Here is a 16,794-nt window from a genome sequence, read left to right on the forward strand (position 1 = left end):
TAAAGACAAAGGTGGCAGAAGTGGCGATTTTTGGAGTGTCGGAAGACCCGGAAGTCCAGGGGGCGTGAGGCTGACGTTTTGGCCTTTGCCTCCTTGGTAGCCCGGAGATGGATCTTATTGGCGTGGAGGGACTCGGAGCCCCCGAAACGGGGGGTATGGGTTAGCGAGATGGCCGGGTTTCTCACGCTTGAGAAAATTAAGTTTGCCTTCGAGGATCAACGTTAGGTAGATGGCGTAGCCATTTATCGACTTCTTTGGGTAAAATTAAACTGCTAGCAGATGTAAGGGGGGGGGGGGGGTCAGGGAATGAAGGGGGTAGGGGAAATAGTTTAGTTCAGTTTAGACGAGACCAGTAAGTGGAGGAGGGGAGACTGGGGAACTGTGTATATAAGCCATGTTGGTTGGGTACAGTTGCTGGCTGGGGGAGGTGTTATGTATTGAGTTATGTTTACATTTGTAATTACTGTTATAAAATCATCATAAAATGTGTTTTTTTTTAAAAGAAACCCATGAGAGATTCGTGACCTGAGGGAAGCTACATAAATATTTTATATTTCTAACTGTCTACAATTTCCACCTAACGCAGACCTTGTAAGTACACAGAAAAGGATCTTTTATATACACCTACTTTAGATGATCGGGCAACAAGTTTCAACTACTTAACGTTAAAACATTTCAACCTCCAAACTAAAAGCCAAACTTCACAAACACATGAATTACAAAATTTTAAAATCAGTTAATTGGAACGATAGATCTGGGAAAAAATGCATGTTTGAGCAAGTGAGCATTTACTACAGTGACCAAGAAAATAAGAAAGGCTGACAGCAACTTTTTCTTAACAGAAACTTTTCTCCTCTGTGTTAGCTTATCTCGATAATAGCTGCATATTTGGTTATAGTTATTTTTAGTAATAAAATTAATTGTGTTTAAATTTCCAAAGCTGGTGACTGTAGTTATTGGGCAGCCAAGAGCCAAAGACTCCCAAGTGTTTTTCTGAGAATTATTTGTCAATTACAATTGTGTTGCGATTCCAGGTCAAGTGGGGCTAGAATTGAACATGCACTAGGCCAGGGGGTTGTAATTTGGAGACTCTGAGCCATGATCTTTCGAACAGCACATGGTGACTTCTGAGTTACAGTATAAATTAACACGAGACACCATGTTTGTAGTAATATAACAGGATGGTCTAGAGGCTGCTAAGATTTTTCTTCAGCTGGAAGACTTGTCTTTGGTTTATTTAAAAGGGCTTTCAAAAGATAAGCTATTCGAATTGGCAGCTGAATTGAAATTAAAGGTGCCAGCTAAATCTAGGAAGGTAGAGACAACTGAAGCGATTGCTCAGCGTTTAAATTTGAAAGAAATGCCAGCCTGGGTCACAACAACAATCAATAGAATTAGCTGAATTCCAGTTACAAATGAAAGAACTGGAAATACAGCAAAAAGAAAAAGAAATGAAAATGCAGCAAAAAGAAAAAGGATAAAGCTTTTCAAATGGAAATTGAAAATGAGGAGGTTGGAATTAGAGAGAGAGGAAAAAGCATTGGAGAGAGAGTTTGAGCTTAATGCACTGGAAATTAAAAGGGAGCTGCCAGGAGCTTAATTCTGGAATGGAACCCAGTAGTGTTATGTTTAAGTTTATACAGACCCTCACAAAATTTGAAGAAAAGGAAATAGAAACCTTTTTTTAGCGCGTTTGAGAAAATAGCAACCCAAATGGAATGGCCAAAACCGACATTACCTATGTAAAGTAAATTGATGGGGCGAGCACATGACGTTTATGTTTTCCTGTCAGAGGGGGTGTCTAAGAATTATGATGAGGTGAAAAAGGCTTTTCTGGCTGCATATGAATTGGTTCCCGAGGCATAGAGGCAAATGTTTTGGAATTTAAGGAGCCAGCTGAATGTGAAAGGGTTAAGCAGTACAATTTTAATCGCTGGGCATGAGCATTGGAAGTTGAAACTGCCTAAAAGCCTCTGAGAGAGGTCATTCTCTTAGAACAATTTAAGAATTCCCTACCTTTTATGATAAGAACCCATGTTGGAAGACCAAGGGTGTGACCGCTAGACAAACATCAATTATGGCTGATGATTATGAGCTCATCCATAAATTTAAACCTTTGTTCATCATGCCCTTAATTTTGAAAAGGATAGGAAGAGGGAGAATGAAAGGAAGGCAGATAGCCAAGGTAAAGAATGGGTAGCTGGGAAAGCTCCGAGATCTCTTCCTAGTACCAGGAAGGAAGGTACTGAGGGTCAAGGCGAGACTCGAAGGCCTAGGTGCGACCATTGTAATAAAGTGGGACACATTTGTTCAGCATGTTGGAAGTTACGAGGAAAGTCCATGGGACTAAGGAGGATTCTGAAAAGGGGTCAAAAGTGGAGAATACTACATGGCAGATCGTAGCTCTAGCTAGACTTAGGCGACCTGAGGTAAACACTGCTGTGGGAGGAGGTGTGATGAATGAGGTAGATGAAAGATATACAGGATTTTTGTCTAAGGAGATAATCAACTGATTTTCATCAACTGACGTAGCCAAACCCATAACTACTTTAAGGGAGGCAGGTGCTATGCAAACTGCATATTAGACCGAAGGCAGTAAGCCTTCTACTTTAATGTGCAGATTCACAAGGTACCTGAGGCTTTGGGACCTCGGGCGAGTGCCGTTTGATACTGGTCCCCACAGTACTGCCAGGGTGCCAAGCTGGCATTTTTTGTATTACGTGCGTGATTGAGCTGGAGTTGCCCACCATGGGTGTTGACGGTTGCAGGGGGAGGGGCTCTCCTGTGATGTGTTGGGGTTGGTGGGAGCTCAGGGATTTTCTTTTGAGGGCCTCGGAGATCGGGACCCCATTTTTAAATGGCGTCCCAATCTCTCTCGCTACAACCGGCAAGCGGAGCTCCCCATTGTAAAAAACAGGGCTATGTGCGCCCTCGGCCGCGCGTTCCCCGTTTAGACCCCTTATTCAACATGAGTTGCTTTGAACACGCGGCTAAATGTGCTCGCTTGGGACTTTGTCCCCTTTTGGGAAGATCGTGCCCAACGTTTATTGAAGAGATATTGAAGCCGTGCAAAATAGCAAGGTTGAACTTAGACAACGAATTGAAGCCTTTGAACTGTCTCACAATCCAAAGGAACAAGAGTTCTCCAGAGACAGGAGCTGGTAGTGAAATATATTGAGGAGAGCTGAAGAATGAGTTGGTGTGCAGGTATCAGCTGGAACTACAGGAAGGATATTGTAAAAGAACTGAGAAAATAACAGTGAATGCGGAAAGAATTGAAGCAGAAGCAGCTCATTACATGAAGAGTCTATTATCATCCATTCCAAAAGACAGGAACTCCAAGAAAACCGTGTTCAAGTTAAGAAGGTGGAGGTGAAACTGAATGCAGATACAGTCCATGTTTGCTTGTTAATGAAGCAGAAGGAGTTGCTGAATGAAAAGTTAAAAGATGTAGCAGACTGTACATTAAAGGCAGCAAATGTACAACTTCAGGTTGCCAAAGAAAGTATTCCACCATAGAAAAGGAAACATTAGTATTGCTACTAGCCCTTCAGCACTTTGAAGTATATGTCCAGCATGGCAATAAACAAAGCTTAGTTTATACGGACCATAATCCGCTTGCATTTATAGAAAGATTTCAAACCCGGAATGCAAAATTATTCTGTTGGAGTTTATTATTTCAACGGTTCCATGTTAAAATTGTACACATCCCAGAAAGTATAATGTGATTGTGAATGCTTTATCAAGGGTTTAAGAGCTGACTAGTTGCCAATGTAGAGACCGCCAAAGTGCTGAGAGGAGATAAACTATTTAATTGACACCTCAGACCATAGGAAAAAACACCAATTGTGACATATCAACATGTCAAATTATTACCACAGGTGGGAAAGGAAAGTGGGTAATGGTCGGTCAGCGAGTAAAACAATTGGAGGATGAAGGAGACAGTGAAGACGAATTAGAGGAAGCCATGCACGTGGCCTAAATTGAACCCCCATCTGGTTATCAAAAACAGCTCCTTTACAGAAATTAGGCCCCATTTAAATGTGGAACAGAAAAATGATCTGGCAAGGCCAATCACGCATTTAACAGCATCCGTAGAGATGAGCCAGGCTGAAGCACTTTAACTGCACTTGATATAGACGTCTGAGGCACTACTCTCGTGAAACAGATTCCCCACCATCTACGTCCAGATGAAACTGACCTAGGTCCAGAAGATCATTATATGCTTGAGCACAAACTGTCATGTGAGAGTACCTTTGAAAAATGGGTGTTTATAAATGGGTGTGTATATAAATATCTTTAGTGAGAGTACCTTTTAAGAAATGGGTGTTTACTATTGCAGTGATGTTAGAGTGGGTGGAGCTGGGCTGTCTGTCAGCTTTTTACTTTTGTTTTAGGCTGTTTGCTGCAGGGTGTGTTTTAGTTTTGTTTTCAGTGTTGGAGCTGAAGTCAGACAGAGCAGGTGAACTGTTGATCTCTCCGCCATGAGAAGACTATCTCTTGATAATTTAGTGAATTCAGAATTATAAATGTTCTCAGTAGTGAATGTAAACCTAATGTGAGTCTGTTAAAAGGTGTTTCTTTTGTCTTCTGGATGTTTTTTGGGAAGTTATTAAGGATTACTTAGTGTTGTATTTGAATTGATGGTTGTTAAGATGTTCACTGTATGTTTTAAAAAGGTTAACTTGAGTTCATAGAATAAACATTGTTTTGTTTTAAAAAATACTTTTCCATTTCTGCTCTACCACAACTGTAGAGTGGGCCTTGTGCTTCCCATACCACAATCTATTAAAAGTTGTGGGTCAAATATCTAAAAACAAAATTATATCACGAGGAACAGTTTTTCCTCACAGAATTATTGTTCTTTATTGTCTGTTGCAATTGTCAATAGATATTGTTGATTCATATGCCCATATGCTGGTTTAGCTCACTCAGCTAAATCGCTGGCTTTTAAAGCAGACCAAGCAGGCCAGCAGCACAGTTTGATTCCCGTACCAGCCTCCCCGGACAGGCGTCGGAATGTGGCGACTAGGGGATTTTCACAGTAACTTCATTGAAGCCTACTCGTGACAATAAGCGATTTTCATTTCATTTTCAAGTGAACTCCATGATACACTTTGGGGTTCTCCAAACCCTGGCCCATAACAAAACTAATCAAGCCCAGTCCCTGGTTGTGTTCATGCCTAAGTCGAATGGCTCCACAAGGCTCTACATTGATTACTGAAAGATTAATTGAGTAACCAAAGCTGACTAATCAAGCCCAGTCCCTGGTTGTGTTCACCTGATCTCCTGACTGAAAGATTGCATAGATGGGAGTAGGAAACGCAGTCTACATCACTAAGAACATTTTATTAAATGGATACTGGCAAATGCCTTTGACCACTTGAGCAAAGAAGATCTCGGTGTTTTTGACTCCAGGTGGATTGTGGCAATTTTGTCATGCCGTTTGGCCTCAGCAATGTCCAAAGGCTGATGAACCAGACAGTGATGGGCTTACCCAGCTGTGTAGTGTATCAAGACAACCTGCTAGTGTACAGTGACACCTGTGGAAAAACTCCTAAAACAACTGGAAATCCTCATCCAAAGATTAGCCATCTTACCTGGTCGCTAAACTCCCAAAAAGCAAGTTTGCCAAGGGTCAAGTGGCCTATTTGTGATCTGAGATGGATCGAGGACAAGTACTGCCCAGAGCTGCAAGATATAGGCAGTCGTGGATTTTCTCACTTTTGGAACTAAATGAGAAATATATTGAGATTCTAAGGGAACAAAGGCAATTACAGCACAGCAACAGGCCCTCCGCCACTCCAGGCCTGCACTGACCATGGTGCCCGTCTGAACTAAAACCCCCTGACCCTTCCGGAGACCATATCCCTCTATTCATGTATTTGTCAAGACGTCCGTTAAAAGTCACTATCGTATCGACTTTCACTACCTTCCCGGCAGTGTGTTACAGGTTCCCACTACCCTCTGTGTAAAAAAAACTTGCCTTGTAAATCTCCTTTAAACCTTGCCTCTTAAACCTATGCCCCTTAGTAATTGACTCTTCTACCCTGGGAAAAGGCTTCTAACTATTCACTCTGTCCATGCCCTTCATAATCTTGTAGACTTCTATCAGGTTGCCTCTCATCTCTGTCTTTCCAGTGAGAACAAATCAAATTTCTCCAACCTCTCCTCATAGCTAATGCTCTCGATACCAGGCAACATCCAGGTAAACCTTTTCTGCACCCTCTCCAAAGTCTTCACATCCTTCTGGTAGTGTGGTGACCAGAATTGAACACTATATTCCAAGCGCGGCCTAACTAAGGTTCAATAAAGCTGCCAATTTATAAACTCAATGCCCGGGCCGATGAAGGCAAACATTCCGTATGCCTTCTTGATGTGGACTTTCTACCACAAGTTTGTCTGTCTATTAAAAAAAGCAAAGGTTGTGTGGCAAGAGAGGTGCCAAACCGCTTTTGAGAAGCTGAAAGCTGTTCTCGCAAATGAACTGGAGCTGGCAGTTCCAGACTTTAACAAAACACTTAAAAGTACCCCTCGACGCTAGTGACCTCGGTCGGGGCTGTCTCACTCCAGGAAGATGAGTCAGGCATAGAGACACAAATCAGGACCCCCAAGAAATTGAGAAAACACCATAAACGCTTTTCCACTGTGGAGGAATAAACATTAGGACTATTACTAGCCCTCAAAAACTTTGAGATACATATCTGAAAAGACAACAGAGGTCACAGTTTACGCGTAAAATTTATCGGAAGCGGTTGCTGTGTCAATTAGACATGACAAGATGTGCTCAATGTTCCGGCAGGGGAAGGAAGGAACTGCACGACCTACTACAGTACTACATATCCTGTTTTCACAGCCTGGATGCACATATGGCACACTTTGGCTGGCCAGGAAACTTCAGAAGCAAGAAATGATCATGCAGTTTCTGCGAATAATTTTTAAGATTTGTTTCCAATTTGTCAGATACCGGACAAGAACACGACAGCTGGCAGAGAGTTAACTTACTCTGGGGAAACTTTCCAAAGGCAAAATCCCCAGTAATTAGTTTTTTTTAAAATAAAATGGGAATGTATTCTGTATGAAGTCATCCCTCCCAATCTGTTACTCCTCCTTCAATGTGAAAATTGCACTGCAGACGAGTTCACAGTCCTTGTTATTTTTTTAAAAACCTTAAAAACAAATGGATTCCTTACTTCCTATCACTGCTTTAGGGAGAAAACTCACCTTCATCAAACTCAGGGACTGTCAAATCGGTGTCCCTGCCATCCAGCTTTCTGAGGTGCTGGAGGATAAGCTGTTCTTTCTGGGCTTGGCCGGCAGCTTCCAGTAAAGCAGCTTCCAGCTGAGCCTGGGCCGCAAACACAGCCGCCATGGCGACCCCGGAGCCTGCCAGTGAGAGAGAGAAGAGCCGGGCTTCTCCCCCATCACCACATTCGCCACGCCGCCCTTGCAGTTAATTTTTTTAAAAAATCAGGTCTACCTGCATAGGTTTCACACTTGGGCTGAGGGGGGGGACCCGGTTGTTTTTATTTTTCAAATTGCTTGCTCAGATCGGTGCGACGGACCGTGTCGAATTTGCGGATGGGAGTGGGGATTTGGCGGGCGCGAGCGAGCGCGGTTTTTTAACGGCCCGGCTCTTTCGCAGCCGGCGCCGCGGCCAGCGCGATGGCGAGCGCCGAGGAGGAGCTGGCCATCTGGGGCTATCGCTCCGTCCGCAAACGGCCCGCCGGCTCGCCTCGGGCAGCCCGGGGAAGGGGTGAGCCGGCCCCGCCGAGGAGCCGGGGTAAAGGCGCCAGGTCCCGGCGCCGGGCGTCTCCGGAGAGAGGAGGCGGCGGGGCGGCCTCCGGTCAGCAGCTGAGCCCCCCCGCGTCTGGTGCGTCGAGCACGACACCCACGGGCAGCCCCCCGTCCCGGGCCGAGTGCCCCGAGAAGAAACAAACCCCCAGAAAGGCCAGGCCTGTCCATGATGGCCACTGCCCTATCTGTCAGATGCCCTTCTCCCTGCTGCTGATAGAAACCCCCAGGTGGCATGTCACAGAGTGTTTGGATACTCCAGGTTGCACTGATAATGGTAAGTGGCCAAATAAATAGGTGCGGGTTTTTACAGTCTCTGAAATGTGAATCATGGCATTTTAACACGCAACAAATTGAAGTCAAAACAGAAAACGCTGGAAAAACTCAGCAGATCTGACAGCACCTGTGGAGAGAGAGAACAAGAGTTAATGTTTTGTGTCCATCTGGCTTATTTTTCTCTCCCCACAGATGCTGCCAGACCTGCTGAGCTTTTCCAGCGTTTTCTGTTTTGACTCCTGCTTTCCAGCATCCACAGTATTTTGCTTTTTATTTTCATGTTAAACCAACATCTACCGACTCACTACAATCAAGGCATTTAATGAGTAGCTTTGGAGTATTGTGCAGTAATTCCCCCCCCCCCCCCCCCCCCCCCCCCCCCCCAGATATAAGGAGCTCCCTGGGAGCCTCAACAACATGCGTTTATACTGGACCTTTAATATAGGAAGATGACCCACAACACAGGAGGAGCAATGTCAGCCAAAATCTGATACTGACACCAGGAGATACTGGGATAACATAGAATAATACAGCACAGTACAGGCCCCTCGGCCCACAATGTGTCGACCATTTATCCTAATCTAAGATCAACCTAACCCACACCCCATCAATGTACTGCTGTCCATGTGTCTGAGTCGCAGGTGACTGAAAACTTGGTCAAAGAGGCATTTTAAAAGTGGAGGTTTAGAAAGGGAATTCCGAAGAACAGGTTCTATGCAGCTGAAGGCACAAGAAATATGAAGAAAATTGGGGAAACATAAAAGCTAGAATTGAAGGAACATTGGAAGAGTTGTAGAGTTAGAAGGATTTGAACAGACAGGATGAGGGATTTTAAGATAAGGTGCCGATGGACCAGAAGCCAATGTACCTTAGTGAGCACAGGGATGATGGGTGAACAGAACTTTGTGTGGGTCAGAATAGAGAAACAGAGTTTTGCGATTACAGTGTGTGATGGAAGGGAGACCAGCTAGGAGAGCATTGGAATAGTTGAGTCTGAAGGTAACAAATATGTAGATGAGAGTTTCAGCTGCAGATGGGTTGAGGCAGGTGTGGAATTGGGTGATGTCACTTGAGGTGGAACGTGATGGAGAGGATATGGCGCAGAGTCAGATTTGATGTTCAAGTTGCAAACAATCTGCTGTGGTGTCAGAAAATGGGGGAGAGGGGTGGAAACAGTGGCTAGGGAACAGTTTTGGAAGGGACTGAAGACAGCGGCTTTAGTCTTCCCAGTATTTAATTGGAGGAAATTTCTGTTCACCCAGTACCGGATGCTGGGAAAACAGCATTACAAATTAAAGGCAGTGGAAAGGGCCAAGAGAATTATGAGTGTTGACAGCATACATTTTGAATCTGACATCTTTTTGGATGATGTAGATCAGGGGTGGGCCAAGAGTATATTCATGAGGGGCTCCAAAAGTAACAATGTGAGAATAGGAAAATAAACTATTGTAGGTGAATCTCTAGCTTTAACTAAATAAATAAAACTGTACCAGCTGAGGGCAGTCCCATTGAATAGAGGCATTGGCGAAAGATGATCACTATCAAAGGATATAGATAGGTTAAGAATGATTTAACATATAAATAATAGAACAGTAGTGAAAGGGCGGAGGTAATTTGCTTCCAAAATGAAGATCCTTTTGGAGGTAAGGGAATAAGCTGAGGTACTAAATGAGTAATTTGCATCTATTTCACTAAATAGGATGCTGCTGATGTCACAGTAAAGGAGGAGGCAGTAGAAAACTTTGGATAGAATAAAAATAGATACAGAGGAGGGATTGTAAAGGTTGTCAACATTCAAAGTATTAAAAGCATATTGTCAGAATGGGTTGCATCCTAAATTTCTGAGGGAAGCAATGGTGAAAAAGGAGGACACTCTGCAATCTTCTGATTAGATAAGAGTGAAGCGAGAGCACTGAATGCTTGCAAATGTTACACCCTTGTTTTAAAAATGGCAGAGGGATAAAACTAACAACTAAAGACCAGTGAACCTAACATCAGTGATGACAAATTAATTAAGGTTTAGAAAATTACGGGTTCACAAATGAAAGCCAGCACAGGTAAATTGTGATTGACAAACCAGACGTGAACCAGGGTAGAACAGTCGATATATACATGAACTTTTGAAAGTTGTTTGATCAAGTACCATAGAATAGGTTTGTTAGCAGAATTGGAGCCCATAAGCTTAAAGGGACAGCGGCTGCATGGATCCAAAATTAGTTAAGGCAGAGAAGATAGGGAGGTTCCCCCCCCCCCCCCCCCCCCCCCCCCACGCTGGGTGGGAGAATCGCCGGGGTGCCCCGACACCCGCACACGATTCTCCCACCCCCTGCCGAAACCAGCACCGCGAGAATTGCGCCGGGCCACTCTGAGAATCGCCGCAAATGGCGAGCGGCGATTCTCCGGCCCGGATGAGCCGAGCGGCCGCTCCGACGCGACAGGGCCCCGCCGGTGCCGTCCACCCCTGATCGCTGCCGGCAGGAACGCTCTGGGTGCGGCCTGTTGGGGGTAGGAGGGGGGCTTCGAAGGGGTCTGGCCCACGATCGGGGCCCACCGATCGGCGGCCTGGCCTCTCCCTTCCCCGGGCCTAAATTCAGCCGCAGCCGGCCCCTGAACACCCACGCCATATTGCGCCGGGGCTGGCGCGTGTAAGAAGTTCCCCGCGCATGCGCAGGATGGCGCAACCCAACTGCGCATGCGCAGGATTGAGCTGCCCCAACTGGCGCCGCGTAAGGAGGCTGGAGCCTATGGGGGCCAGAATAGGTCGTGCCCAGGCCCTGTTTGCGCCGTCGTGAAACCGCGGAGCGGAGAATCGCCCCCTTAAGTGTTGTGGTAAGTGACTATTTCTCCAGACTGGACAGAATTGCGTCCCCTGGACCTGGGGATACAGGGCATAATTTCAAAGTTTGCAAATGGCACAAAACTTGGAAATGCAGTAAACTATGAGAAAAATAAATTTGAATTCAAGGTGGAGGTGGGTAAATTGGTGAATTGGGCAGACAAATGGCAGATGAAATAATGCAGGGAAATGTTGAAGCAATTAAGTTTGGTAGGATATCTGAGGAGAGTGGCCCAACTCAGTGGTACAATTTTAATAAATGTTATGGAACAAAATGACCTGGGAGTCAATGTACACAGTTCTTTTAAGGTAGCAGGATAAGATGAGAAAGCATATGGAATCCTTTAAGGCATAGAGTACAAAAACATGGAAGTTGTGCTGAAATTTCATGAGGCAATGCTGAGGCCCAAGCTTGTGTATTGTGCCAATTCTGAGCATCATATTTTAGAAGTAGCGTGAAGACCTTTAAGAGAAGGTGCAGAAGAGATTAACTAAAATGGTACTGGGGAATGAAAGAGTCATCTGCAAGGAGAGACTAGAGAAACTTGGGGCTTCCCCTTGTAGCGGCGAAGGTTAAGGGGAGACTCATTAAGAGGCATTCAGAATTAATGGTTTTGATAGTGTAATTGGCAAAAGAACCAGAGGTGACCTGAAGAAAAAATAAATGATCTGGAATGTATTAGTGAAAGCAAATTCAGTAATAACTTTCAAAAGGAAATTGAATAAGTACTTGAAGTGGAAAAATGACAGGTCTATGGGATGGGATTGGAACGATTTGGATAGTTCTCTGGAATTGAAATGAAAAAATGAAAATCGCTTATTGTCACAAGTAGGCTTCAAATGAAGTTACTGTGAAAAGCCCCTAGTCACCACATTCCGGTGCCTGTTCGGGGAGGCTGGTACGGGAATTGAACCGTGCTGCTGGTCTGCCTTGGTCTGCTTTCAAAGCCAGCGATTTAGCCCTGTGCTAAACAGCCCCTTTTGGTATGTTGGTATGTTGTATGGAATGGCCTCCTGCTTTGGGGATGTTTAATTTAATGATTCTAAAGATTAGAATGGATAGTCACATAGGAAGTTATTTGTGACTTAGATAAAGGCCCTTTCAATCGTGTGGGATCTGATTGAAAAGGTCCAAATCTGGGGTTGCTGGGCATATATTTGGGAGGCAACAACAGGTTCTTGCACACTGGAGAGCAAAGAGGGGGAAATGGCATGCAAGTTAGCAAGTGATTCTGTGTGAGGTTGAATTATGTGTTTACAGGCACTAGATAGAATAGGATCATAAGAGATGGTGGCATAGTGGTATTGTCACTGGACTAGTAATCTAGGTAGAGACCCGAGTTCGAATCCCACCATGGCAGTTAGTGAAATTTAAACTCCATAAAATATATAATGATGACTTCTGGTGGCGGCCATAGTGAGTGGTTGCACATTTGGTGGCTCCTGCTCAAGTTTTTTTTAATCCTAACTTATCTCAATCGTGTGGGTGTTTGATGGCAAAAGGTGCATGAGTGCCCAGGGAATGTAATACCCTTGGCGGGACTGGTGTATGGCTCTTCGGACAAGGAGTGCCATGAGGAAGATATAGCAACTGAAGCAAGAACGTTTCTGAGATGAAGATGGTGGGGATCAAGGAGGCAGCGCTGCCCACCCAGTGGTCTGTAGAGCAGCAAAGCAAATTCCAGCAGCAGAGGAAGGAAGCCTAAGAAGATTTGGCCAAGGAGGTGGAGCCACTTAGGGTGGCGATTAAGTGGGTGGAGCAGAGGCAGGAAGCTCGGGGCCTGGTGATCCAAAAGGTGGAGGAGTCGGTGGTGGAGCATGAGGATCGGTTGACCTTGCTGGAGGCGTAGATGGGGATGGCATTGAGCAGCCAGTAAAGACTGAGTGAGAATCTGGAGGACCGTGATAATTGCTCCAGGAGGTGAAATCTGTGGATTGTGGGGATGCCCAAAGGAAGTCAAGGTGCGGAGACAAGTAGGTGAGAAACTGATGGGGGAAGGGGCCTTCGACCGGCCCTTCGAAGTGACCGAGTGCACATCCTCAATGATGGAGGACCCTAGCACGTATATGCAAAGGACAAGGCTGAGGCTTTCACACCAAAGTGGATGATCCATTTCGGTCTCCTCCAGAAGTCCGTCTACAGCCGACACAATTCACTCAACGTTATATGGCTGAAGGCCCTGGATACTGCAAAGGCTTTGTGCCCTGACAATATTCTGGTAATAGTACTGAAGACTTGTGCTTCAGAACTTGCCGGACCTCTACCCAAGCTGTTCCAGTATAGCTATAGCACTGGCATCTACCCGTACACAAGAAACCGGATAAATCGAGCACAGTCAATTACAGCACTCTCAGTCTACTCTCCATCATTAGGAAAGTGATGGAATGAGTCATCAACAGTGCTATCAAGAGGCACTTACTCAGCAATAACTTGCTCACAGGTGCTCAGTTTGGGTTTCACCAGGGTCACTCATCTCCTGACTTCCTTACAGCCTTGGTTCAACATGAACAAAAGAGCTGAATGCCAGAGGTGAGGTGAGAGTGACTGCCCTTGACATCGAGGCAGCATTTGACCCAGTATGGCATCAAGGAGCCCTTTCAAATGTGGAGTCAATGGGAATCAGGGAGAAAACTCTCCTCTGGTTGGAGTCATACCTGGCACAAAGGAAAATGCTTGTGGTGGCTGGAATCAATCATCTCCTCTGCAGGAGTTGCTCAGGGTAGTGTCCTAAGCCAACCTATCTACAGCTGCTTCATCAATGACCTCCCTTCCATCATAAGTTCAGAAGTGGGGATGTTCGCATGTGGCTGCACAATATTCAGCACCATTCGTGACTCCTCATAATGAAGTAGTCCTTGTCCAAATGCAGAAGGCCTGGACAACATCCAAGCTTGGACTGACAAGTGGCAAGTTACATTTGTGCCATACAAGTGCCAGGCAATTACTATCTCCTTCAAGAGAGGATCTAACCATCACCCCTTGACATTCAATGGCATTGCCATCACTGAATCCACCACAATCAACATCCTAGGTTTATCATTGATTAGAATGAACTGGACTAGCCGTATTAATACTGTGGCTACCAGAGCTGGTCAAAGGCTAGGAATCCTACAGCGTGTAAGTCATCAACTGACACCCCACCCAAAAAGCCTGTCCACCATCTACAGATCATAAGTCAGGAGTGTAATGGAATAATCTCCACTTTCCTGCATGAGTGCAGCTCCAAAAACACTCAAGAAGCTCAACACCATTCAGGACAAAGTAGCCTGCTTGATTGTTCCCCTTCCACAAACATTCAAACCCTCCACCACCAACAAATAGTGGCAGCCATGTGTACCATCTACAAGATGCACTGCAGTAACATGCCAAGGTTCCTTAGACAACGCCTTCCAACCCCACAACTGCTATCATCTAGAAGGACAAGAGCAGCAGATACTTGGTAACCCCACCACATGGAGGTTCCCCTCCAAGTCACTCACCGCCCTGACTTGGAAATACATTGTCATTCCTTCACTATCGCTGGGTCAAAATCCTGGAACTTCCTCTCGAATAGCACAGTAGCTGTACCTACACCACATGGACTGCTGCAATCCAAGAAGGCAGCTCACCACAACCTTCAGATCGGCAATAAATACTGGCCTAATCATCGATGCCCACGTCCCGTAAATTAATTTTTAAAAATGTGCACTTATTGATAGCAATCACTAAACCTATTTTTAGCCTAGAGAAACAGATTAATTGCTCAAGATCAGCAGATTCCGTGCAAACTGGGATTAAGTTCAAGGCCTTTCTGGTCTCTACCACTCGCACCAAATTTGAATGCTGCATTTATCTCCTGATCTAGAACATAGAACATACAGTGCAGAAGGAGGCAATTCGGCCTATCGAGTCTGCACCGATCCACTTAACCCTCACTTCCACCCTATCCCTGTAACCCAATAATCCCTCCTAACCTTTTTGGTCACTAAGGGCAATTTATCATGGCCAATCAACCTAACCTACAGATCTTTGGACTGTGGGAGGAAACCAGAGCACCCAGGAGAAACCCACGCAGACACAGGGAGAATGTGCAGACTCCGCACAGACAGTGACCCAGCGGGGAATCGAACCTGCGACTCTGGCGCTGTGAAGCCAGTGCTACCCACTTGTGCTACCGTGCTGCCCCATTGGGACATCTCAATTCTATATAATACCAACTAGTTTATTCTAATTAATAATCTTTAAGTGTCTATCCTTGGAAGTGGCTCACTTCTAACTCAGCAAAACCTCTCAAACATCTACAATAGGGGCTGTTTAGCACAGGGCTAAATCGCAGGCTTTGAAAGCAGACCAAGGCAGGCCAGCAGCATGGTTCAATTCCCGTACCAGCCTCCCCAAACAGGCGCCGGAATGTGGCGACTAGGGGCTTTTCACAGTAACTTCATTTGAAGCCTACGTGTGACAATAAGCGATCATCATTTCATTTCATTTTCATTTCATTTTCATTTCATTTTTTCACAAGGCACAAGTCAGGAATGCTTTGGAATACTCTCCATTTTCTTGAATGGGTACAGCTACAACAGTATGAGAAGCTCGGTATCTCAAGACGACAAAGTCCACTTAATTGGCACCTCATCCATTGCTGCAGAAGTTCATCATTTGTGTACTGTGGCTATAACTCCCAAATCCACAAATTCCACCAGCTAGAAGAGCTAAGGCAGCAGATGCATGAGAACACCACTGCCTCTGAGCAGTCTTGCCAAGTCTTTCATTATCCTGAACACAATATCATTGTTCCTTTTAATTGTAGTTGGATAAAAATCTTGAAACTCCATACCTAAAGTAAATATTGTGGCTGCACCTGCATCATATGGACTGCAGCTGTTTCAAGAAAGCAGCCCACCACCAACATATCGAGCAACATGTGATGAAATGTAATTGCTGCCCTTGGCAACCGTATCCACATTCCAATAAAGACTAATCAAGTGTTTTCTCATGGTCTTTTAGTGAAATGCTGATTGTGGTGAAATATGGAGAATTTTAGGCTCAGTTAATGTTGATATATTTATTTCCTGAAGTGCCTTTACATCTGATAGAGTAAGGACTGTAGTTCCAAACCAAAAAAATAGAATAATGTGTTAACTCTCTCAGCCCTTGTTGATTTTTTTGTGCTGATGTTTCGAAAATCAGAATTGTGCACTGTTGTCTTGGTTAGGAAAAAGCCTGCACCCATTTCTTTTGGCTCCAAAGGAATGCTTACTGTCATACTTCTTTTAGTCTTTGCATTGCTACAAGACATTTTATTCTTCAATCTGAAAATGTGTAATAAACTTAAAATTTCCCAATATTTAAATGAAAATCTAATAATAAATATGCGTGAAGTGTTCTATCCAGTTCTTGATTTCTGCCATGCTGATGTGTTTGGGTACTGAATGGAGGCTGGGTGTTTTCTGGGGATGATTATAGGCAATAGATAATCCTGGGGTTTTTCAAGGGGGGGGGGGAATGGGCAGCATATACTTGAGTGTACCCATAAAAATAAAATTAGCTTGTGACTGAGACTTCAGAAGAATAACATTTATTTTGCTCTGTAAACACTTACACAGTATCTGCAGATGGCCACTGAGCTACTGCTATCAACGCTGCACGTCCCTTTTGTCAAAAATATTAATGTGGGAAACGTCTCTCTGATATTTGATACTTTTATCACAAATTTCCAGCTAACCAAAGGACTTGTTTTCACTCCAGTTTGCTGTGGAGATAATGAGTAAACAAGAACTGGTTAATCATGTTAATGATATTGTGTGCGTCACTGGCATGATGTAATATGAGGATTGATTTTTTTTTCAACCGTCCATATAAATAATCAAGAGATAAAATTTTGTAATTTGGTTTGATATTTGCTAGT

At 44.5% G+C, this 16,794-nt stretch overlaps 2 protein-coding genes across 2 annotated transcripts in view; one reads left to right on the top strand and one right to left on the bottom strand.

Annotated features, from left to right (window-relative positions):
- Positions 1–7,442, bottom strand: part of nhlrc2 (NHL repeat containing 2) — a 90,563-nt gene extending 83,121 nt beyond the window's left edge. The window contains exon 1 of the mRNA XM_038822044.1: positions 7,225–7,442. Within this exon, the coding sequence (XP_038677972.1) occupies positions 7,225–7,372 (148 nt within the window). The 5' untranslated portion in view covers positions 7,373–7,442. The remainder of the gene's footprint in view (positions 1–7,224) is intronic.
- Positions 7,443–7,616: 174 nt separating this feature from the next.
- dclre1a (DNA cross-link repair 1A (PSO2 homolog, S. cerevisiae)) overlaps positions 7,617–16,794 on the top strand; it is a 45,771-nt gene continuing 36,593 nt past the window's right edge. The window contains exon 1 of the mRNA XM_038822043.1: positions 7,617–8,071. Within this exon, the coding sequence (XP_038677971.1) occupies positions 7,666–8,071 (406 nt within the window). The 5' untranslated portion in view covers positions 7,617–7,665. The remainder of the gene's footprint in view (positions 8,072–16,794) is intronic.

Source organism: Scyliorhinus canicula, chromosome 16, assembly GCF_902713615.1.
Source record: "Scyliorhinus canicula chromosome 16, sScyCan1.1, whole genome shotgun sequence".
Lineage (NCBI taxonomy): Eukaryota > Metazoa > Chordata > Chondrichthyes > Carcharhiniformes > Scyliorhinidae > Scyliorhinus > Scyliorhinus canicula.